At 37.4% G+C, this 22,650-nt stretch overlaps 2 protein-coding genes across 7 annotated transcripts; both read left to right on the top strand.

The window, feature by feature from the left end:
• The first annotated feature begins 766 nt into the window (after positions 1 to 766).
• MMP26 (matrix metallopeptidase 26) lies at positions 767 to 13,388 on the top strand. Of its 6 annotated transcripts, none has more exons than XM_025459221.3 (8): positions 767 to 903; positions 7,956 to 8,027; positions 8,182 to 8,524; positions 10,060 to 10,265; positions 10,805 to 10,953; positions 11,547 to 11,672; positions 12,162 to 12,323; positions 12,402 to 13,388. In XM_025459221.3, the coding sequence occupies exons 3-8, from the start codon at positions 8,426 to 8,428 to the stop codon at positions 12,500 to 12,502; spliced, it is 843 nt and encodes a 280-aa protein (XP_025315006.3). In that variant the 5' UTR covers positions 767 to 903; positions 7,956 to 8,027; positions 8,182 to 8,425; the 3' UTR covers positions 12,503 to 13,388. The 6 variants fall into 6 exon arrangements, with proteins under 6 accessions (XP_025315006.3, XP_025315004.3, XP_025315007.3 ...); XM_025459219.3 differs by having other exon boundaries at positions 10,045 to 10,265; positions 12,402 to 13,385; XM_025459222.3 differs by lacking the exon at positions 11,547 to 11,672 and having other exon boundaries at positions 10,045 to 10,265.
• Positions 13,389 to 19,203: 5,815 nt separating this feature from the next.
• Positions 19,204 to 20,935, top strand: LOC112667497 (olfactory receptor 51L1). The gene has a single exon (XM_025459223.3). It carries the CDS (start codon positions 19,702 to 19,704, stop codon positions 20,662 to 20,664), a length of 963 nt encoding a protein of 320 aa, XP_025315008.1. The 5' UTR covers positions 19,204 to 19,701; the 3' UTR covers positions 20,665 to 20,935.
• Positions 20,936 to 22,650: the final 1,715 nt, after the last annotated feature.

Below are 22,650 nucleotides of genomic sequence, written 5' to 3' on the forward strand. Positions count from 1 at the left end.
TTCTCGGATTCGCAATCTAGGGCACAACAATTCATCATATATGTGTCCTTAAATCTAATGTGTGTCTCTTATAGATAGCATACATTTGGATATTGCTTATCGATTCAACCACTTTGTAGCATTTGGTTGAGGAATTTAGTCCACTTACATTTAGTAAGGTAAGGATTTACTCTTTCCATTTTTAATTGTTTTCTGTCAGTTTAATATTTTTTAATTTCTCTTTATTTTTTGTGTATCTACCGTATGGTGTGTGTGTGTGTGCACACGCGCGCGCGTGTGTATTTATCATGGGGCTTACACCTAGCAGGCATAGATACAGCAGTCTGTTTTAAGCTGATAACTGTTTAATTAACTGTTTAATCATATTTCTATAACCTACATTTACTTTTCCCTGTGTATTTTATGTAATTGATGCCAATTTTTTATTCTTTCTACATTAGCTCTCCATTAGCAAATTTCTGTGGCTATAGTTATTCCTACTATTTTTGTCTTTAAATTTATATACTAGTGTGAAAAGTGATTTGCACCTTGTCATTACAATATTCTATTTCTCTTTATCTTAAGCAGTGAGATTTTTATTTTCATATATAAGATTAGTGAGATTTTTTACTTTTTACTTTGTTTAATGTCTTTTTTTTCAAACTGCAGAACTTTTTTAAGTTCTTCTACTTGAACTTCAACTTGAATAACTTGTTTTTCAAGTTTAAGTTCTTCAACCTGAACAACTTGAAATGATTCTTATAAGGCAAGTCTAGGTGACAAATACCCTCAGTTCTTGTTGGGAAAGTCTTTATCTCTCATTCTTAAAAGACAGATTGCTGGACAAAGCATTCTAGCTTGCAGCTTTGCTTTGTCTCTCTCAGTACTTAGAATATAACCTCCTATTCTCTCCTAGACTGCAAGGTGAGAAATCTACTGATAGATTTACAGGGGCTCTCTTGTATAATAATTCACTGTTTTCCTGCTGTTTTAAAATTTACTTTGTGTTTGACTTTTGATAATTTAATTATATATCTCAGTATAAACTTCTTTGGGTTTAACATACTTATGTTTCCTTGGGATTCATGAATGTCAGTAACCTTTTTAGATTTGAGAAGTTCAGCCATTATACCGTTAAATAAGTTTTCTGCCTCTTTCTTTCCTTCTAGGACTTCCATAATATGTATATTAGTTCTCTTCATGGTATTGTATAACTCTTTCAGAACTTCTTCACCATTTTCATCTTTCTTTTCTTCGTTAGTCTAATTGCATAATTTCAAATAATCTTTCTTTGAGTATCCTCAACTTTCTTTTGTTTATCAAGTTTGCTGTTGAAATTCTTTATTGAATTTTCAGCTCAGTAATTGTATTCTTCAGCCACAGGATTTCTTTTTGATTCTTTTCTTATGGTTTCTATTTCTTTAGTGAATTTCTTTTTGTTCTGGTATTGTTTTCCTGGTTTTGTTTAGTTGTCTGTGTTCTATCATTGCTCATTGAGTTTCTTTAAGATGATTATTTTTTAATTTCTTATCAAGCAATTCATGAGTCTCCATTTCTTTATGGTTGGTTACTGGTGTTTTATTATTTTCTGATGTTGATGACGTTTTCTTGATTCTTCATGATCCTTATAGCCTTGCATTGGTGTCTGTATATTTTAAGGGGCTGTCACCTCCTCCAGTCCTTACAGACTAGTTTGGGCAGGTAAAGGCCTTCTCCTGCCAGGTCCCTGGACATATAGGACTGCCTCTGGGATTTGGGTTGAGTGGGGCTGGAGCCAGATCACAGGCTGCTTCTGAGTCCAGTCATGCTTAAGGTGGTGAGCCTTTTACTAGTTGTGTGGACAGGCATAATTCCTCCTAGATCCCCACCCAGTCAGGGCTGCCTGAGACTATGGTTGAACGAGGTTGGAGCCAGGCCATGGAGCTGCCTCAGGATCAGTGGTCAGTTGGTTTGGTGAAGCATGTACAATTTTTATAACACATACATAAGTGTGTGATATAGGTAAAAATTGCAGGTTTTGCCAATTAAAGCTCTCTAACTCTGAATAAATTGCTTAACTGTCTTGAGTTTGAATTCCCTAATCAATAAAATAGGATTAAATGAGATAATTCATATAAATAGCTTGTGATACTTAACAATCAGTACAAGCTAGGTGCTCTTATTATTATTTTTTTTAACAATTATTATTATACTTATCTGAATAAACACTGATAATTTAAATGTATATTTATAAAATGTAAATAGTATAAATATTTTACATGACTTTTTTTTTAAGTTTTTTTATTTATTTATGATAGTCACAGAGAGAGAGAGAGAGAGAGAGAGAGAGAGAGAGAAAGGGAGGCAGAGAGAGAAGCAGGCTCCATGCACCGGGAGCCCGATGTGGGATTCGATCCCAGGTCTCCAGGATCGCGCTCTGGGCCAAAGGCAGGCGCTAAACCACTGCGCCACCCAGGGATCCCTTTTACATGACTTTTAAAGCCCTGTATAATGTTTCCTATTTCTCTCTATATTCTTATATCCATGAAAGAGGTTTGATCAGTATAAATCTACACTCCAACCAAAAGGATTTGACATAATACCCTGAGTTCCTATAATACTTTTTATTTTTAATTTAATTATTTAATTTAATTTATTTTTTTTTCCTACAATACTTTTTAAATACAAGACCTAAGCTATTCCTCTATTCCTTCTGACCATCTTACCTTTCCATCACAAATGACATGGTATTCACAGACAGAAAAGATAAATGTGAATGCAAAATAGTTTTGGGATAGAAAACATACATTGATAATAGTTAAATAATATGATGATAAACATTTTTGTTGCTCTATTTTGCCATAGGGATACTGATAACTCTTTAGAGCTTGTACAATCCCCTTGTTCCCATCTCTGATTGTCCCCTATGTTCTCTACTAGTAATTCTTTTCTCAGTCTAAGTCCAAAGTCTAGTTCTGTTGTGGAAACATTTCTTCTACATCAAGATGAATAAGATAATGAGTTGCTCTTTCCCAAAAGAGTTGCCAGGTCATAACAAAGGCAACAATTTCCCAGCTCTGGAAAACGCCCTCTATCCCCCTACCCTACCTCATTCCCTTAATCACAGAAATGGAAGTCATGCATTCCCATACTTTCAAAATGCTTTTACTCCTCACACTAAGATGGTGTACCCAGAAGGAGTTGGAAAACAATCCGTACTTTTCTGAGAAAAGTTTTGGGCATAAGCCAGATTTTTCAGCTCCAGGCATCAGATGCTATTGGAATGATGAATAATAGGATGAAAGTATGGGTAGGAAGGGGAGGAGAAATGGGTTTCTGTTTCTCATAGCTTCTAGTTTTAAAAATAAAATGTAAAATCTACCATTCATTCTCAAAGCTTTCTGGTTGAATTCACAGGTTCTACACTCCTTATATTTTCAAAATCTCTTACCTTCTAACTAGTCAAAAAGTATGATCCTTAGATAAGCACCATTGGCATTAGCTAAGAGCTTGTTAAAATTAAAAATATTAGGACCTCACTGATTGATAAATGGATAAAGAAGGTGGAGTTTATGTGTATACACACACACACACGCATGCACACACACACTGGACTATTACTCAGCCATGAAAAAAAAAGAATAAAATCTTGCCATTTGCAACAACATGGATGGAGCTAGAGAGAATAATCCTAAGTGAAATAAGTCAGTCAGAGAAAGACAAATATCATATGATTTCATTCATATGTGGAATTTAAGAAACACAACAAATGAGCAAAGGGAGAAAGAGAGAGAGGCAAACCAAGAAACAGACACTTAACTATAGAGAACAAACTTTTGGTTACCAGAAGGGAGGTTAGGGGGAAGATGGATTAAATAGGTGATGGGGATTAAGGAGTGCACTTGTCTTGATGAAGACCAGGTGATGTATGGAATTGTTGACTCACTATATTATATCCTTGAAACTATTATAAAACTGTAAACTAATTGGAATTAAAATAAAAACTTACAAACATATTAGGACCATCTAAGACCTAGTTAATCAGAATCTTTATCTTTAACAACATTTTCAAATGGTCCATATTTATGTCACATTTTGAGAAACACTGCTATACTTCCTTGTCTTTGGCTGAATTGTTAATAAGTCACTCATTTGCTTTCTTAGGTAAGTGAGGCCTCAGCATCCAGCACTCATTTACTTGAGTACTGGGTCAGTCTTACAGATGGCTACTCATCTGAGTCTGCCCTGTCAGATTGTATGTTACACACTGGGCATGCCAGAAACAGCATTGCAATGACATGTAGCACAAGTGAGGGAATGATCTCTCCAAAATTGGCATTCCACTTCAGTGATTAACTGTTCTGCCTTCAGAGTAAGGTTCTCTCTCTCTCTCTCTTTTTAGAACTTCCATACATCACTTTGAGAATTATGACTGCTCAAATGATGGTCAAATGATGAGAAGGCCTTACTTCCTTAACTCTAAGAAGAAAGTAATAAAACTCCTACTTCAAAAGTGGTTGCATCAATGAAGCAAGATAGTACATGCTTGACATAGCATATGTGCTCAATAAATTATTGTAATTTTTATCTGCCCTAGGTCAAGAAACTTGAGTTATGTGCTCCCATTTACTGCTAGCAAAACAGATACAAACAACTTACTTCTAATCTCATTAGTAGCTATGAGTTTCTTTCACTGAACACATTTATTCATCTAACAAACAGTAAGTTCCTTCTAGGTTCCAAAGATTGTGCTACATACATCAATGCAAATTGGGAAAGTCCATCCTTAATGAATCTATGGTGTAGTTTAATGATCTAAACACAGGAGGATTCCATTTATTAAGAATTCTACACCAGAATTTTAAGAACAAGTCAGAGTAACTGAAGAACTACCTTTTATGGGGGACTCTAATCATGTCCTATCAAGGGTTGGAGAGGACTTGACTTCTCACTTCTTGGAGATGGAGAAGCCAAACTCTGGGGGACAGGAAAGTAATGAAAAACGAGGGCTGAAGAACATATAAGGAATATATGGAGGAGCATTTTGGGAATTGATGAGTGGGAGGGATTAAAAAAGAGGTATTTCAGAGAACTGAGGAGACATAAGAGATTCAAAAAGTTTTGTGCTTCTTTTTTCAGTGTTGCAATGTATTTTGGAAAACTAGTAATTTTTGACAGTTAGGCATTATTTCCATCATTGTGACTCCCCTGAGCTTTGGCCCCAAGGTTGTGAATTTATTCTGGTTGAAGAAACGAGTCTGTGTTGATTGTATAATGATGGATATCTGCCAGTAAAGAAAAGCTGCATGTCCATTCGATAGAATTTGCTTTAGAGTTAACCATATAGAGATGCAAACCTTATGAATTTTACTATTTCTATGGAGAGGTTTGTATTATTTCCTAAACTATAGTTTATTCATCTTGGAAATGAAGATTAAGACTTATGTCACTGGGAGCTTTCAGTGAACAGTCATATTTTACAAATTTGAAAGAGGCCATAAGAAATAATCTGTCTTTACTTTATACCTACCTAACAATAAACACCTCTGGTCCATAGACAGTCTTAACTCCACCTTGCCTTTCCAGATTTAGAGTATTCTCTTCTCCAAATTTACCACAAATATCTTCAATCTTATTAATTCTTATATTGGATTATTTATTATTTTTACTCATATCTTTAGAATATAGCTTCCTTTTTTTAGAATGGAAACTAGTTTTAACATTTCCACATTGAAAAAATCAACATAATTATATATGTCCTCATATAACCACAGATATTGCCATTTATAATATAGTCCTGTATCATTCATTTCTCTTATTTATTTAAAAAATAATTATTTTTTAAGATTTTATTTATTTATTTGAGAGATGGAGAGAGAGAGAGAGAGAGAGAGAGAGAGAGAGAGAACAAGCAGGGGGAAGGACAGAGGGAGAAGCAGAATCCCTGCTGAGCAGAGAGCCCCAGGCAGGACTCCATCCCAGGACCCTGAGATTGACCTGAGCCAAAGGCAGACACTTAGCCAACTGAGCCAAGGCACCCCAGGCACCTCAATAATACTTATTTTTAGGAAGGTATAATTAGCATATGCACAGATAACTAAATATACTTTAGCAAGTTTGAAAAGTGAATCCACCTGTATTACCCAGATTCTAGTTAAGAAATAGGTGTCATCACTTGAGAAAGTTCCCTTGTATGTGTGTTTTACCATCAATCCTCCCTCCCTTCCACAAAAGAAATCTCTGCTCAGCTTTTCCTCCATAAATTGGTTTTGCCTTTTCTTGAACTTCACATAAATGTAGCTATAATCACACATCTTTAGCTCAAGGTAATGTTTTTGATGTTGCCTGTTTTGTTACATGTGTCAGTAATTGGTTTCCTGTTGTTCCTGGGTAGTGGTCTGCTATAATCTATGTATCCAACTGTCTATTATCTATCTATCTATCTATCTATCTATCTATCTATCTATCTATCATCTATTCATTTATCTATCTATCATCTATTATCTATGTACCTATCTTCTATCTACCTATTATCTATCAATCAATTGATTATCTGTCATCTATATATAATTTTGTTCACCCTTGTTGATGGAACATTTCAGTGTTGAATTTGAAACTAACTTTATTCCTTAACTGCATGATATTAGTATGTTATCTCTTATTTTCAAGTCCCATCTTTTACCTATAAAATTGTAGTAATCCTCATCAAAAGCATAAAATATAGACTTATTTTATAATAGATACTCAATAATTGTTTTATAAGTTCTTATATGATCCTCAACTTCCATCCTTAAAACCTGTTATTTGATTTTTGTTTTAACTGTAGGCCCAAGGCCCAGAACTCTGGCTTCTATCACATTTTGCCATCAGGTTAACATTTAATGAAATTGTGGACCTGGTCTTATGCCAAGATCATGGTTGGCACAGTCCTCACACCTCTCTCTCACCACTCCTCAGTGCCAAATATTTCTAAGGCAGAGAAACCTCAATCAAATATGGTATCTTTCCCAGCCATGAAGAAGATAGGGATGGGGATATGGAGCAGAAGGCTATAATCCTACAAAGGAGCATCAATGGAAGTTTCGTTACCCTAGAAGGGCATGTTTTCAGGCCACAGGAGAAGGCAAACCAATTTGATTTATTGAGCCTGCATTTGCAGGGAAAATGACTGGATAATATCACGTTTAGGGAGTAGACACTCCCCATAAGAAGAAAGAAATTTGATTAAAATCAGTTGCCTGAAGGAATTGATATAGAGGTAGGGATCTAGAGTTTTGGAGGTGAACACCTCTACTTGCCCAATCCATTCTCTATCCTATTTGCAGAACCATTTTATCCCTTTGGTTTATCTGGGGAAACTGTCAGGAATAGGAGAGAGAGAGGTGCAATCCTTGGAGGAGCAAGTACAGCAGGAGTTCCTGTGATTGTCAAAGGATGAGCTCCTGAGGCCAAGAAATGGAAACGCATCCATTCACTTTGTCTTCCTCATTGGAAGCAGTTTCAGGTCTGGGCACTCAGAAGGTACTCCATAGAGCGTGGTGTTTGAATCATTCTCTCCGTGTCTCCAGGCCTTTGTTTCTGCTTCAAATTTTTGTGTGTGTGTGTGTGTGTGTGTGTGTGTGTGTGTGTGTGAATGTAATAGTAATTGTAAAACAGCTTTTATCAATTGTGGTTTACTGTTACCAAGCTCAGTGCTAAGTTTCTGTAATATTTTTAGTTTCTTAATTTACAGATAAAAAGACAGGAGCTTCACAGTATTAAATAACTTGTTAAAGCAGATCAGCTTATAGGTAGAAGAGTTAATATTCATACTCATATTTGTGGATTTCAAAGGCTATCAATAGAAATGTTTTGCTGTGTTTGTAAATCTCTGAGTTGGTCTCAATTTATTATTAATTGAATTATTTTCTTAAACGTATTTTTAGCAACTTTATCATTCTGTGTGTTCCTATAACTCTTCTATATCGGTCTCAGAGATTTTTCATATTCTGATCTAGATTTTCACTACAGTGGACACTACTATCTTCCACAATTTCACAATCTTCTCTCTCTTCAGCTTCTGGAGCAAGGTAATATTTGTCTGTGACTAGTAAAGAAATTATTCTATGTGTAAAGCTGTAATAAATTGTTCTTTTGTTTCCTGTTTCTTGGAGGTTTTTTTTCCTCCCTTTTAAATGTCAATGTCCCCTATAACCTGATATATGTCAGTATTTCCTCTGCCAGGGCTGTGACCAGGTATCCCGAGGGCCATCAAGCATGAAATGAATGGGAAAATAAATCCTATGGCTGCTGTCGTCATGCTGACCACTATGCCTTCAGTTCAGAAAGGACAATGACAACACTAACCAGTGCAAAGAAAGGGCAGACTAGTATCATGAGTCACTGGATGTGGCTGGCATGGCTATAAAGGCTCCATGATCAATGTTAGGTACATGAATTCAGGCAAGGGGAGAAATGAGCATTCGCCATGCAGGCTGCCATCTTAAAGGTTACTGTTTTCCTGCCTTGGTGCCTGGCCTTTCCAGTACCCCCTGCTACAGACCTTAAAGGACTGGACTTTGTTAAGGTAGGTGTGTTAACTGGACCATCTTATCACATTATTACTATTATGGACTCTTCTTCCATTATGTGTTATATCTAAACAGTTACCACATGGTAGAAACTCATACATTAAAATTACATATTAAACCATTTTTCATTTTCTTCAAACTATAAGTGTTTTTTCTTCTGATTTTAGAAATAATGAAATCATTTTTAGGCCCCTAAAGTACTGTGCTTATGGTGCCTAGTAGATAGTTTAACTGCAGTGCTCTTCTCCCTGACTCTTAGCCTTCTGGAATGGCATAGAATGAACACCCAGGGTCTCTATCTCTGAGTCTGGCAGGTGGTGAACAACCAGGAAAAGTGATTTAAATGGACTAATAAATTTGTCCTTCCTATGGACTGAGAAACTTCCCAAATTGTCTATTACACACTTTCAAATTCCTCAAGAAACCATGAATATGTTTCAGACCTTTTCAGCATCAAAATAACTGAAACTGCCATTAGTTGTGTGTTTCATAATTACTCAGGAACTGAGTAAAATTTACTGCTCATACTTAGCCCAGAAAAATGTGCTACATCATGTGCCTCTGAGTGCCCAGCCAATTCCACAATAAAATAAAGGCATAAAAATGCAATTTTTTACAAAAATGCAGAAATTAATCATGAGTTCATATCAAGCACCAGCATAAGAACTGTGGTGTAGGTCAGGTAAAAATAGACATAAATACTGCTCTGAAAATACTGGAGTTCAAACATAGATACACATATAGCCTGACTAGAATATAAGGTCCCTTTTTCACCAGAAGTTGAAATTCAGTACCAGATGGTAAGAAAGTCAATAGAACTTGAATGAGTCAATGAACCACAGGGAGTGGCTAATGAATGAGCTTTAAAAGAATAGTTTAATGGAATGGAATGCATAAATGCAAATAAATGGGGTATGTAGAAACAGATGTTATGTCGTGGGAATCATTCATTCTGTCCTGACTGAAGACACCTCAATGGGTCAGAAAAACCAGATGTGGGCAGTCCTGGTGGTGCAGGGATTTAGCGCCGCCTGAAGCCCAGGGTGTGATCCTGGAGACCTGGGATCGAGTCCCACGTAGGGCTCCCTGCATGGAGCCTGCTTCTCCCTCTGCTGTGTGTGTCTCTGTCTCTGTCTCTGTCTCTGTCTCTGTCTCTCTCTCTCTGTGTGTCTCTCTCTCATGAATAAATAAAATCTTAAAAAAAAAAAAAAAGACCAGATGCCATCTTCCCTAGGCAAGTCTCACCTAATATCTTACGACCGTTCTTGGGCCTCTCTATCCTGACACTGGATGCTTTGTTTCTGAAGAATTTTTAACAGGCTCTCTAGGTTTTCTTTTATTGTCTCCCCATGACAGGAGAATCAGGGATACTTGCCATCATTCAACTGACAACAAGAGGTTGAGGAAGGCCAGAGACACAAAGCCCCATCCTTCCCAGAACCTCAAATAAGGCTCTGCCCCAGGTGCAAGTCTGTCCTTATCCTAAGTACACATCACTTCCCTGTCTCTCACCCAGAACTATTTCCATCAGCTTTTCCTGACCAAGAGGGAGTTGCCACTCTTCACCCAAGAGGACAAGATACAGCGCCTGAAGCAGTTCCATCTGAACGAGACAGTCCTACAGGATGAGCAGATGCTGGTTGTGTCACGTCAGCCCCACTGTGGAGGAAATGATGGGGCTAAGGACTCCACTTTCCCAGGAAGTTCTATGTGGGATAAGCACACTCTGACCTACAGGTGTTTGTTGTTAGGGCCTGGAGCAATGAGTGCTTCCTGGAGGCACTTCTACTGACTTCTGCCTAGTTAAATCCTTTTTTTGGAAATGTGTGTTTGTGGAGGGGACGGTGTTTATAGCACAGGATTTTCATATATTTTTTGCTCCTTCTCTCAGTTACTTCTTCTATGGGGATCTGAAGTGTATTAGAGACATCCAAAGCCAAGCAATACTAACCTATGTAGAATGCTGTGTATTTTTCAATTGAATCCACATTGATTCTTTTTTCATAATTACTTTGTAAGGCTGTGGTTCTCACATTTCAATTTACATAAGAATGTGGGAAATTTGATAAAATTCTCAGAAATCTAATAAATATCTAAATTATTAGGAACCTATATTGTGCAGATTTAACTCTTTGGGAATTTACTCCATCTTACAGATGAGCAAAATGAGACCCCAAAATATTAAGTGTTTTGCTCTAAAGCAGAGTTATTCTTTTTTAGATGTAGTATAATTCCCATAACTCTGAGCTATTCCATTTAAAGATTTCTTCTTTCAGGATTATTAATTACCCAAGAGATATAAACCCATCCACAGTGAAAAATATCATGCAAAATGCAGTTTCCATCTGGAGTAATGTGACCCCTCTGATTTTCCAGCAAGTGAAAAGTCAAGATGCAGATATCAAGATTTCTTTTTGGGACTTAGGTAAGAAACAACATAAGAGGGATGGTGTGGTGTCCCATGTAAAAGGAAAATGGTTTCAATCCATAAACAAAAATATAGTCCATCTAGTCTAGCTTTTGAAAAAAAAAATCAGGCAAACCTAATGGAAATCAATAAGTGTATAATACAGAGAAGACATCTTTTAGTAAAATGCAGCAGGAGGTAGGAGAGGAGATGCACCATGGTGTGAACAGAGTAAAAAAGTAAAAAACTATACATTTGTCTGTCAAAGGTGGTTGTGTAGCCCTCAAATCTGTTTAAATCCTGTTCAGCCTGTTGATTAAACTGCAGAGTCTAAGTTTCCTTCTCCCTTTTCCTTCCATTTTGGGAAGAAGTTTTTGTGTTACATATAACCTTCACTCAATCTCTGCCTCTTCTCTTCTTTTCCACAGAAGATAGAGAGTGGCTAGATTTTTGCTGCCACACCATTCTCCTGCACAGATGGTGCCTTAGGCCTCTCATACCTCTAGCGGTATCCAGTTGCACAGTACTCTAAGGCACTAAGGCTTACCAAGACCACTCCCACCCTTTCCCTGATCTCTCATTGTGACAATAGCTTCTGTCATTATCCACAGCCCATGGAGATTGTTGGCCCTTTGATGGACCAGGTGGTGTCTTAGGTCATGCCTTTTTACCAAATTCTAGAGCTCCAGGAGTTATCCACTTTGACAGAGGAGAACATTGGTCAACTTCATACAGAGGTAAAGAAAGACCTTACCTGGTAGGAATGCTAGAACTCTCTGGGAGCACAGGTTTTGGTAATGATGGTTTTCCTTTAGGCTTAGAATGTAGTACAGAGAATAAAGGGAAGAACTCAGCATGGCCAGGGGAGGTGGGAAGATTTGGCTGAGGAATTGGTTCTCCTATTTGAGTGGGAGAAAGTGGGATCATTTCTGAACAAAGATGCTATATCATAAATACGTTGTCACATTTGCTTTTCTCTCTTTATATCTTTGCTTCCATTCATCAGTGTCTCAATTTTCTGCATGCTTCTTGCTCACTTCCAGTTTATCTGGCCATCTATTTTGCCATTCTATTTCCCATCTAGATTCCTTCCCTGTCTGCTTGCCTTTTCTTGTCTCTAACATTTGTTATTTCCTCCTTTTCTGTTCTCTCTTTTTTTTCTTCCCTCTTTTTTCTGTCTTATTTATTTATAGTTAATATTTATACTTTTGTCTGTACCTTTTCAGGGTTTAATCTGTTCCTGGTTGCCATTCATGAGCTAGGTCATTCTCTGGGCCTGCTGCACTCCAAGAGTCTGAACTCCATAATGTACCCTAGATATGTGAATCGGGACCCTAGAACCTTCCATCTTGATGGTGATGATATCAAAAGAATCCAGCAACTCTATGGTCTGTGCCTGCTGGAAGGGAGGGTATCTGGGCAGGAAATTCTACTTGGAGTTTACTGTTTTCTTCTGTCCTCATAAGGAGAAAGATGTTCATCTGAAATGCCCCAGTGCTGGCACAGAAGAATCATTCAACCTGGGTTTCAGTGGCTTCACGGGAAGACAAAGAACTCAAAGCCTTAACACATCCTTGGAGACTGCTTGAACAGACCCCTAAAGAATGGAACCTCATCAAGGCAGCTGAGTCAAAGTTCAGAACATTCTGGGTCCCAATAAAGATGGTTTTTAGGGGTAAAAATTTGTTCTTACAATTTAGTATGTCTCAGCATTTCCTATATTAACTCACTGTGATCAAGATGAGAGAGAAGAGTATAATAGAATGAAGAACTCTAGCAGAGAACTTTGGCATGGAACTCTCAAATTAGCTGAAAAGATAAGAAAAAATAAGATTAGGAATAAACCTTCTATATGTTATTACAAGGGTAGTGTTTGAGGAATGCAATTTATGCTGTATTGAAGTTTGCAGCTATAGAAACCAAGTGTTAGGATGGTGACCTATCCACTTATTAGCTCTGAGACTTTCAGCAAATTATTTAACTTCCTTATAACTCAGTTTTGCATTTGTTAAATCATTGTAATTATCTATGGTCATAAGTCTAAGTGCTGTAATGAATGTAAACCATTTTAGTGCTTGGCAGCACAGTTTTCAGGTATTATTGAGGAAGGACAATTTTTCTCAACCATTTAAACTTCTTCCATCTGGGGGCATCTGGGTGTTTCAGTGGTTGAGTATCTGCCTTTGGCTCAAGTTGTGATCTCAGGGTCCTGGGACCAAATTCCCCATCAGGCTCCCTGCAGGAGAGCTTCTCCCCTGCCTATGTCTCTGCCACTCTCTGTGTGTCTCTCAAGAATAAATATATAAAATCTTTAAAAAAAATAAATTTCTTCCATCTGGTCTAAGAATGACATGAAACAGATTAACAGGAGACAGAAAACAAAGATTAAATACATGTACATGGAGGCACAATGATAAAATTGAAACCCAAAGAAATGCCCAAGCAGGTAGCTTTTACACTTTCTATACAAAAAAAAAAAAAAATATATATATATATATATATATATATATATATATATATATATATATATATAAATCTGTCAGGAATTGACAGAACAAAGAAAACTTTTATGTTTGGGAGCTTCAAATTAGTGAAGAACTCTAAACAGAATTTGAGCTGAGGCAGTACATTAGTAAAAAGTAACAAGGATAGTTTATACATCTTTCTCAGCTCTAAATTCCCGGTTTCTGGTGATAAAATGTCTCTTAACTTGGTATAGGAAAGGCACCCTTCACAAAGGATAAGGGTATACTTCCTGCTTTCTAGGGACACAGGTAGAGGGTATTCAGAGAGCTCTTTTTGTACTGGTTGTTCCTTAAGTAACTTTTATTTAAAATAATTCATATGCTGGGGCACCTGAATGACTCAGTTGGTTGAGCATCCAGCTCTTGGTGTTGGCTCAGGTCATGATCTCAGGATTGTAAGACTGAGCCACATGTGGGGTTTTGAGATCCGTGTAGAGTCTGCTTGTCCTTCTCTCTCTGCTCCTACCCCATTCATGCTCTCTCTCAAAGATAAATAAATAAATAAATAAATAAATAAATAAATAAATAAAAAAAATCTTTAAAAAATAAAATAATCAATATGCCAAAGTGGCACATTTTGGGGTGACCTTGCCTTGATGCCTACACTTTACATTTTACATCCCAAATATAATTTCTTAATATGTAAAAAAATAATTTATTTAAATTCAATTTGCCAACATATAGTATAACACCCAGTGCTCATACATCAAGTGTCTTCTTTAGTGTCCTTCACCCAGTCACACCATCCCCCCCACCCTCTTCCCCTTCTGCAATTCTTTGTTTCCCAGAGTTAGGAGTCTCTCATGGTTTATTTCCCCTCTAATTTTTCCCCCGCTCAGTTTCCCTCCTTTCCCTTTTAATCCCTTTCACTATTCTCTTAATATATGCTTTTGGAAGGGATGCCTGAGTGGCTCAGTGGTTGAGCATCTGCCTTTGGCTCAGGTGGTGATCCTGGGGTCCTGGGATCAAGTTCTGCATCAGGCTCCCCACAAGGAGGCTGCTTCTCCCTCTGCCTATTGTCTCTGCCTCTTCCTCTGTGTCTCTCATGCATAAACAAAACAAAAAAAATCTTTAAAAAAATATTACTTTTGGAGAACTTAACCTCTGACAATTAATTTTTTTAAAGATCAATGAAATTATTTATCTGCTATATGGACTGGCAAGTATAAAAGAGAGAATGCATATAAAACCAACATCAGTAATGAGAAAAGACAATATGTGGATGCTCCTGAAGACATTGAAATATCATAAAGATGCATAATGAATAACTTTTAGTTAATAGATATAAAAATATACACCTAAAACATACATTCTTAGTTAATCATAGCTTATGAAAATAGGCAAAGGGAGAAATAGAAAATCTAGGTAGCCATGTAAATGTTTAAAAATATAACCTAAAATTATATTTCTTCACAAGGAGCTCCAAAACTGACAAAGAAAATCTGAACCTTCTTTTAACTGTTATCTATCAAAACTATATGTAAAATCTACCCCTGGATAGCCATTTAATAAAGACATCATGCAAATCATATGCAAAATCTCCCAATTGGAAAAAAAAATGACTTTCCTAGCTTATTCCTAAGCTCTGCATAATCTTATTGCAAAATATGACAAAAGCATTATAAGTAAGAAAAATTTCAGGGCATGCTTACTGATGAACATAGATGTAAAAATCCTAAACAGAACATTAACAAATTAAACCTGGCAATAAATTAGGGAAGGTAAAGTAACATGTCCAATTTGGGTTTATTCTAGAAATGTGAAGTTGATATTTAAAAATCAATCAATATAATTAATCACTTTAATAGGATAATAAAAGAAAATAATATGAATCATATAAATCATATTTTAAAAGTATAAAAAAATATTGAGAAAAAATGACTACCTTAATGAAGTCTGTGTTCTTGAATTGGTAACCTAAAAATTTTAATTCTCCCAAAATTCACAATGAAAATCCCAATATATAGCTTAGTGGAAATTGATAAGCTGTAGACAAATTTATAAGTAAATGCAAAAAGGTGGATAGCCAAGTAATAAACTAAAAAAGGGGTGCCTGGTTGGCTCAGTGGTCAAGCATCTGCCTTTGGTGCAGGGCATGATCCTAGGGTCCTGAGATCAAGTCCCACATCGGGGTCCCCTTGGGGAGCCTGCTTCTCCCTCTGCCTATGTCTCTGCCTCTCTCTGTTTCTCTCATGAATAAATAAATAAAATCTTAAAAAAAAAAGAATGTAATAGGAAGCCATGCTATATATTAAGCACAGTGGAAGTAGTGATGAATGGTTTTTGCCTTTACAGAATTTAGTATGAGGACTTGAATCCTATTGTTGTTTAATAAAAGAATATTAAGTACACAACCGATGAACATCCTATTTGGTGAGAAGTTGTAAATACCTTATAAAAGAGGGGCCTCTCTGCACTTAATTACCACAGTTCTATGTGGATGCCCCTAATGAAACTGAAGTTTCAGTATCCTTCTGGGTTGGAGTAGTTGTGCGTATGCTCATTCAAGAAGAGAAAACTGTAACATTTGAAAGAGAGGACTGGGAGTGGTAGAGAGAAGGAGGGATCCATTTATACAATTTTCAGGATCATAATCATATGTTCTTGGCACAGCTGTGATTAGGGTTGTTTATTTCATCTCTGGGGACCCATCAGATTCTGACATCACTCCCAGTTTCTATCCTAGGAGAAACCAGGAGTATTTATAGGGAGGTAGAATATTCAAGCCTCACTATTCATGGAATCAAAGTTTTTCAGGACCTGAGGTTCATGGAGAATCAAAACAGTAGCATCTGTTAGTTATCAGTACAGGAGTGACCTTCAGAAAGAGTAGGGAGTTCTTCTTAGGTGAGAGATAAACCAAAGACAGAACTAAAAGCAGATACATGAGAAGCAATAAAAGGACTGGAAAAAGATCTAGTTACATCTTTTTTTGTGAAACAACATAAATTTAGGTGAAGCAAAATAGAAGAAACTGGCAGCAGGGGGAAGATTAGAAAGGATAAAGATGCTTAGAAAGCAAATTAAATGGCAGAGAGAGAGAAAGCCCCAGAGATAGAAACAGAAAGAGAATATTCTTTTACCGCCAGCAGAGGAAAGTCTAGGCAGAGAAAAACCACAATGAAACTGGATCCTTTGGGAAACTGGCTCCTGATTGCATGATTAGACGTTATATTGATGTGATTACCTTATGTGTAAATTTCAGGTAAGTGTAATTTTTAAATTACCAATAAACAGTAGGTAGATTTTGGCACAGTGTGTGTTAACATACAAAGGCTGAAGAGAGTAATATCATCAGGAAAATGCACAATTTATGTAGGAGGGGAAAGTGAGTGTCATTTTCTTTAGAGGTAGACAATTTGAAATGTATGACATATCATAATATCTTCTTTCAATGATTTTAAGATAGGCTGGTCAGTGAGGAGAAGACAGTTTTGAAGACCCCAAGCAAGACCCCAGAGAGGCTGGGTTCTCACCCTCAGTGCCTCTCCCTTAATTACTTGGAATAGGTGAGTGTGTAACGCAAGTCTTCATGCTTTGCCCTTGAAATGTCTTGATATCAGTCTCACCCTCTTATGACTATTTCTTTTTCAATTTACTGTGACTAAATTGTGTTCAAATAAGTCAAGAACCCCAAAGAATCATTGTTAATAACAGAAATAGAGTCATAAGAAAATGACAGAGAAAGGACAACCATATAGGGACTGAAAAAAAAAAGTGAAAGCCATGGCATGCTCAATGAGAGAGAAGGATGAGAAAGAGCACAAATAGGGATACTGCCACCTGTTCAGCTTTAAATACATGCACAGGCCTGCAACTGAAGTTTTCTAAACCTTGCAACCTGAGTTTAGAGGGCTCAGATCACAGAGAAAGGCATATGAAAATACCAGTGATCCACTTTATTTTCTGCAACTTCTCTAAGAATTAAAAAAATAAAGTGAAGAGAAAACATAGGATTATTTCCTGACATAGAGTAAAGTAAACTACTTTTCTTTTGTGGCCACCATACAGTCTCTTTTTGTGTGTATGGGAGTAGATGTGTGCGTGTGTGCACATGCCCATGTGTGCTATACACTTCAGTGCTAATGCCTAGAGTGTTTTTATGAGCTGAGATTTAGAACAGAAATTTTAAAAAAGTTTTCTGAGTGAAAAGAGGAAAAAGAAAGTCAGCTATGGACTTCAGTAGACTAGAGAGAAAAATGTTGCTTGGAGGTAAAGAAAGAGAAATGCATGGAACTGGTAGTCTACCTGGTAGATGCAGCCTGCTTTCTCTAAGACAAGGGCCCCAGTGAAAGTTCGGTTTGGACCACTTGGGGCTTAAGAAGAGGACCAGGGAGGTGTCTCCCTCCTAGACATATGGGATGCCTGGATCTGGGAGAAAAAGGAGAAAATGGCAAGTCTGTCCTACTGCAGGAAGAGGATGGCTTGGTATTTCCTTTTGTTCCCCAGCTTGTAGATGCCAAGCCAAAGTTTTCTTTGGAATTATAAATTGTTCAGGCTGAGGACTTTCAGTGTTTACACTATAAAATGCACATAAAAATCCATCAAGAGGTGAAAATTTGAGGCCTAAAAAGAATTTTTAAAAAAATTAAATAGAGGCAATAAAAGGTTAGTGCTGGACAAATGGAGCCAATGGACCAATCTGGGGCTACATTTAGAAAGATCTTCACTTCAGGCTGGACCTGAAATCTGTATAGAATTTTAAGAGTCCAGAGAATAAGAGTCTACAAGGAAGGATGAGGGAGATCCTGAGATGTTGCAGCAGAGATATCTGTCTTTAAGGGATGGGGTAAGTAAGGGCACTCAGGTGACTCAGTTGTTTAAGCCTATGACTCTTGATTTCGGCTCTGGTCATGATCTCAGAGTCATGAGACTGAGCCCTAAGTCAGGTTCAGCACTGGGCAAGGAGCCTGCTTAGGATTTTCTCTCTCCCTCTCTCCCTCTCCCTCTGTTCCTCCCCCTAGCTTCTCATGTACGTTCTCTCTCCTTCTCTCTCTCTCTCTTTCTCTTTATAAAGAGAGAGAGGAAAAAAAGGATGGGGTACATGAAGAATTTTCTCAAGGATAGTCAATGGCATTAGACAAGGCTAAAATAAGGAAGCAGAGAACTGAAGGGGCAGAGAACCCCATAGGGCTTAGCTGCTGTACCCAATGCATTCAGCCCCAGGAATAGCAAGGCCAGCATCAGTGGAGGCTAACACAGTGAAGATTGCTCAGGGAAAGTAAAACCAGATATTAGAATTTTATTTTGCAAAGGGACAAAGAATTTGGTTGTTTCTAAGAGGCATTGATGATGGATGTTGAAGATTACATCTCCGGTATTGCTAAGGATTCATGGATGTGCAAATGGATCATAAAATTGGGAAAATATTTAATATTTAGTTTGAGTGTTTTAAAAAATGAGATTATAAACATAATTTTGAGAAGAAAAAAATGCAAGAAAAGATCAACAGAAATGAAGTAGGTATTACTCATTATTACCAACAAATATCTGATTTAAATATATTGTTTTATTTTGTGGGAAGGCATATAGAAAGAGTTTAATAGTTACATTGTGGTCTTTCAATATATTTATCATAATATGTATTTTCTTCCTACTGTGAGGAATTTGAATTAAGGAAGAGCAGCTATATTAAAAAGCTAAAAAATATGCAAGTGTGCCAGGATTATGGACTTTACTCTTTTACATGTCCCCTTTTAATATAACGTGTTATTTATTTTTTATTATTAAAATATTAAATATTCTCAATTTTAAAATATGGTAAAGTGTTGAATGAAAGCAAATATGAAGGGAAATTATGTTGAGTCCTTGGCAATAGCCCAATTATGAATTAAGAGATAGCCCAGAAGCCACAAATGATGAACTCAAGAGCATCACTAACAGGAAACTTATGCAAATCCATAGACATTTATTCTGACTTTTCTCTGTTTTAATTTGTATAAGGTTTGGTAAATATTTCTTTATCTACTCTTCTGTTGCTTCAATTTTTAGTGTCTTCAGTGCAAATTCATCAGCATTCTTGTCAGAGATGACCAGATTTGTGTGGTACACACTTTTTGTTCTGGAAGTTAGTGCTCTTTGCTACTGGGAACTGTTTCTCATATAAGAACCATAAGAGGTACCTCCTTCCTTTCTCTGTGAGGTTGGAGGAAAGATATACTGTATCCTGATTGCACTGCTTATGTTCACAAGGGATAACTTTGAGGGATAAAAAGGGAAAACAGAAAACATTCTTCACTATATGCCAAGGGTCACCATGGTGGTCTGGAATAACAATAACACTCTGGAGCCCATATTTATTCTGAAGGGATTTCCTGGGTTGGAGTGTGTTCATTCTTGGTTCTCAATCCCTTTCTGTCTTGCATACTTGGTAGCATTTATTGGTAATGTCACCATCCTCTCTGTCATCTGGATAGAGTCCTCACTCCACCAGCCCATGTATTACTTTCTTTCCATCTTGGCACTGACTGACCTAGGCATGTCCATGTCCACACTTCCCACCATGCTTGCTGTGTTATGGCTGGATGCTAGAGAGATCCAGGCAAGTGCTTGCTATGCTCAGCTCTTCTTCATCCACACGTTCACATTCCTGGAGTCTTCGGTGCTATTGGCCATGGCCTTCGATCGTTTTGTTGCTATCTGCCGTCCACTGCACTACACCACCATCCTTAACAACAGTGTAATAGGCAAGATTGGCTTGGCCTGCTTGCTAAGAAGCATGGGAGTTGTACTTCCTACACCTTTGCTACTGAGACATTATCACTACTGCCATGTCAATGCCCTTTCCCATGCCTTCTGTTTGCACCAAGACGTTCTCAAATTGTCCTGTTCAGATGCCAGGATCAGCAGTGTCTATGGACTGTGTGTAGTCATCACCACACTGGGCATGGATTCAGTCTTCATACTTCTTTCTTATGTCCTGATTTTGAATGCTGTGCTGGGCATAGCATCTCATGAAGAGCGGCTAAAGGCACTCAACACATGTGTGTCCCATATCTGCGTGGTGCTCATTTTCTTTGTGCCAGTTATTGGGGTGTCAATGGTCCATCGCTTTGGGAAACATCTGTCTCCCATAGTTCACATCATCATGGCTGATATTTACTTGCTTTTCCCCCCAGTACTTAACCCTATTGTCTATAGTGTCAGGACAAAGCAGATTCGTATAAGAATTTTCCACAAGTTAAGACTAGGGAGGAGGCTTTAAATAACCTCTTTCCTCAGGTTTTCCCACTGAAAAATCTCGAGGCAGGTGTCTGAGTAGATGAGAAGTAAAATATTTGGGACTTGATCATCTGCTTAAATTTATAATTCTTTTACTTCCTACATATGTGATCTCAGTTCATTAACAACTCTTAGGAGATTCACGTTTTTCATAGCCAAATTGTGGTATGTTCTTTTCTATCCCCAAAATAATTATGAGACTTATTAAAGACAATGTGTGTCAAAAAATATTACTTTTGAGCAGCCCGGGTGGCTCAGTGGTTCAGCGCCCCCTTTGGCCCAGGGTGTGATCCTGGAGACCCAGGATTGAGTCCCACATCAGGCTCCCTGCATTGGAGCCTGCTTCTCCCTCTCTCTGTGTCTTTCATGAATAAATAAATAAAATCTTTAAAAAAATTACTTTGGATGTTATTTGAGGATGTTATTATATTATTAATATGAATTCCAATAATACCAATAACTTTCTTCATAAAATACAACTGTTTATATAATTTCTCACATTGATGATCCAGAAATCAATCTGTCTCTCATTTGCTTATATTGTGTCTCTCATGACAAAAGGTCATATTTTTATGAAGAGATTTCTGAGGATGCCAGGGTGGCTCATTAGTTGAGCGTTTGCATTCAGCTCAGGGCATGATCCTAGAGTCCCAGGATCGAGTCCTGCATACATCTTCCTGCATGGAGCCTGTTTCTCCCTCTGCCTATGTCTCTCTCCCTCTCTCTCTCTCTCTCTGTCTCTGTCTCTCTCTGTGTGTGTCTCTCAAAAATAAATAAATAAATAAATAAATAAATAAATAATAAACAAATAAATAAATAAAATCTTTTTTTTTAAAAAGAAAAGATTTCTGACTTCTTGGGGCAGGTTTGGAGTTTGAGTTCTTTTTTTTTTTAAGATTGTATTTATTTATTATTTGACACACACACACACACACACACACACACAGAGAAAGAGAACATGAGAGAGCACACAAGCAGGCAGAGCAGCAGGCAGAGGGAGAGGAAGAAGCAGACTCCCCATTGAGCAGGGAACCCAAGGTGGGGCTCAATCCCAAGACTCAGGAATCATGACCTGAGCTGAAGGCAGGCTGCTTAACCAGCTGAGCCACTCAGATGTCCTAGAATTTGAGTTCTTTTTTTTTTTTTAAGTTTTTATTTAGTTATTCATGATAGTCACAGAGAGAGAGAGGCAGAGACACAGGCAGAGGGAGAAGCAGGCTCCATGTGGGGAGCCCGACGTAGGATTCGATTCTGGGTCTCCAGGATTGCGCCCTGGGCCAAAGGCAGGCGCTAAACCGCTGTGCCACCCAGGGATCCCCTAGAATTTGAGTTCTTTACAAGACTTTGAACTTCTACTGTGACTGTTGGCTACCGACTGTTTTAACTTCACCATTGCACAATGGTGTGTCTTTTCTCCCCTAGCCACCTTAGATCTATCAGCTTCTTCAATTTATAACCAATACTGAGGCAGACATATGGGAGTTGCTCTAGAAAGCCTGACAGTCTAAATACCTAGGCAAATGTGTAGATTCCCTATTCAATAGCACAGAATTTCATGTCTTCATCAGTGACTGGGTTGGGAACTGTGCAAAGTAACTATCCTTATCTTTTAATAAAATGTTCTCTTATTCTACATATCTGTATAGATCTTCAATATAATCTTTATCAATTTCTTTATTGCCAATAACCTGTTATTTTTCTTCTTCACTAAGATGATTTACACATATGCTTTCATTGGTGATATTTTATTATTTAATATATATTCACTTTCTTCTTAGGTGTACTGAAAAGTTTTTGAGCATGAGGTCATGACAGCTACACTAATACAGCACCCTGGGGCTGGCCTTGTCCAAACATCATAAGTACTCATAAAATAGTTGTAAGTGTAAATGATATGGCCTATTCACTCATCCAAGAAAAATATACAAAGAAACATGAAATACCTCTTGTGGCACTTACTGCTTTCAAC

Source organism: Canis lupus, chromosome 21 (genome assembly GCF_003254725.2).
Source record: "Canis lupus dingo isolate Sandy chromosome 21, ASM325472v2, whole genome shotgun sequence".
NCBI lineage: Eukaryota > Metazoa > Chordata > Mammalia > Carnivora > Canidae > Canis > Canis lupus.

Coding starts and splice junctions, on each gene's coding strand:
- MMP26 (XM_025459219.3), top strand. CDS start 8,426: ATGCAGGCTGCCATCTTAAAGGTTACTGTTTTCCTGCCTTGGTGCCTG. Junction 10,954..11,546: donor GATTTCTTTTTGGGACTTAG/GTAAGAAACAAC, acceptor CATTATCCACAG/CCCATGGAGATTGTTGGCCC. Junction 11,673..12,161: donor TTGGTCAACTTCATACAGAG/GTAAAGAAAGAC, acceptor GTACCTTTTCAG/GGTTTAATCTGTTCCTGGTT.
- LOC112667497 (XM_025459223.3), top strand. CDS start 19,702: ATGCCAAGGGTCACCATGGTGGTCTGGAATAACAATAACACTCTGGAG.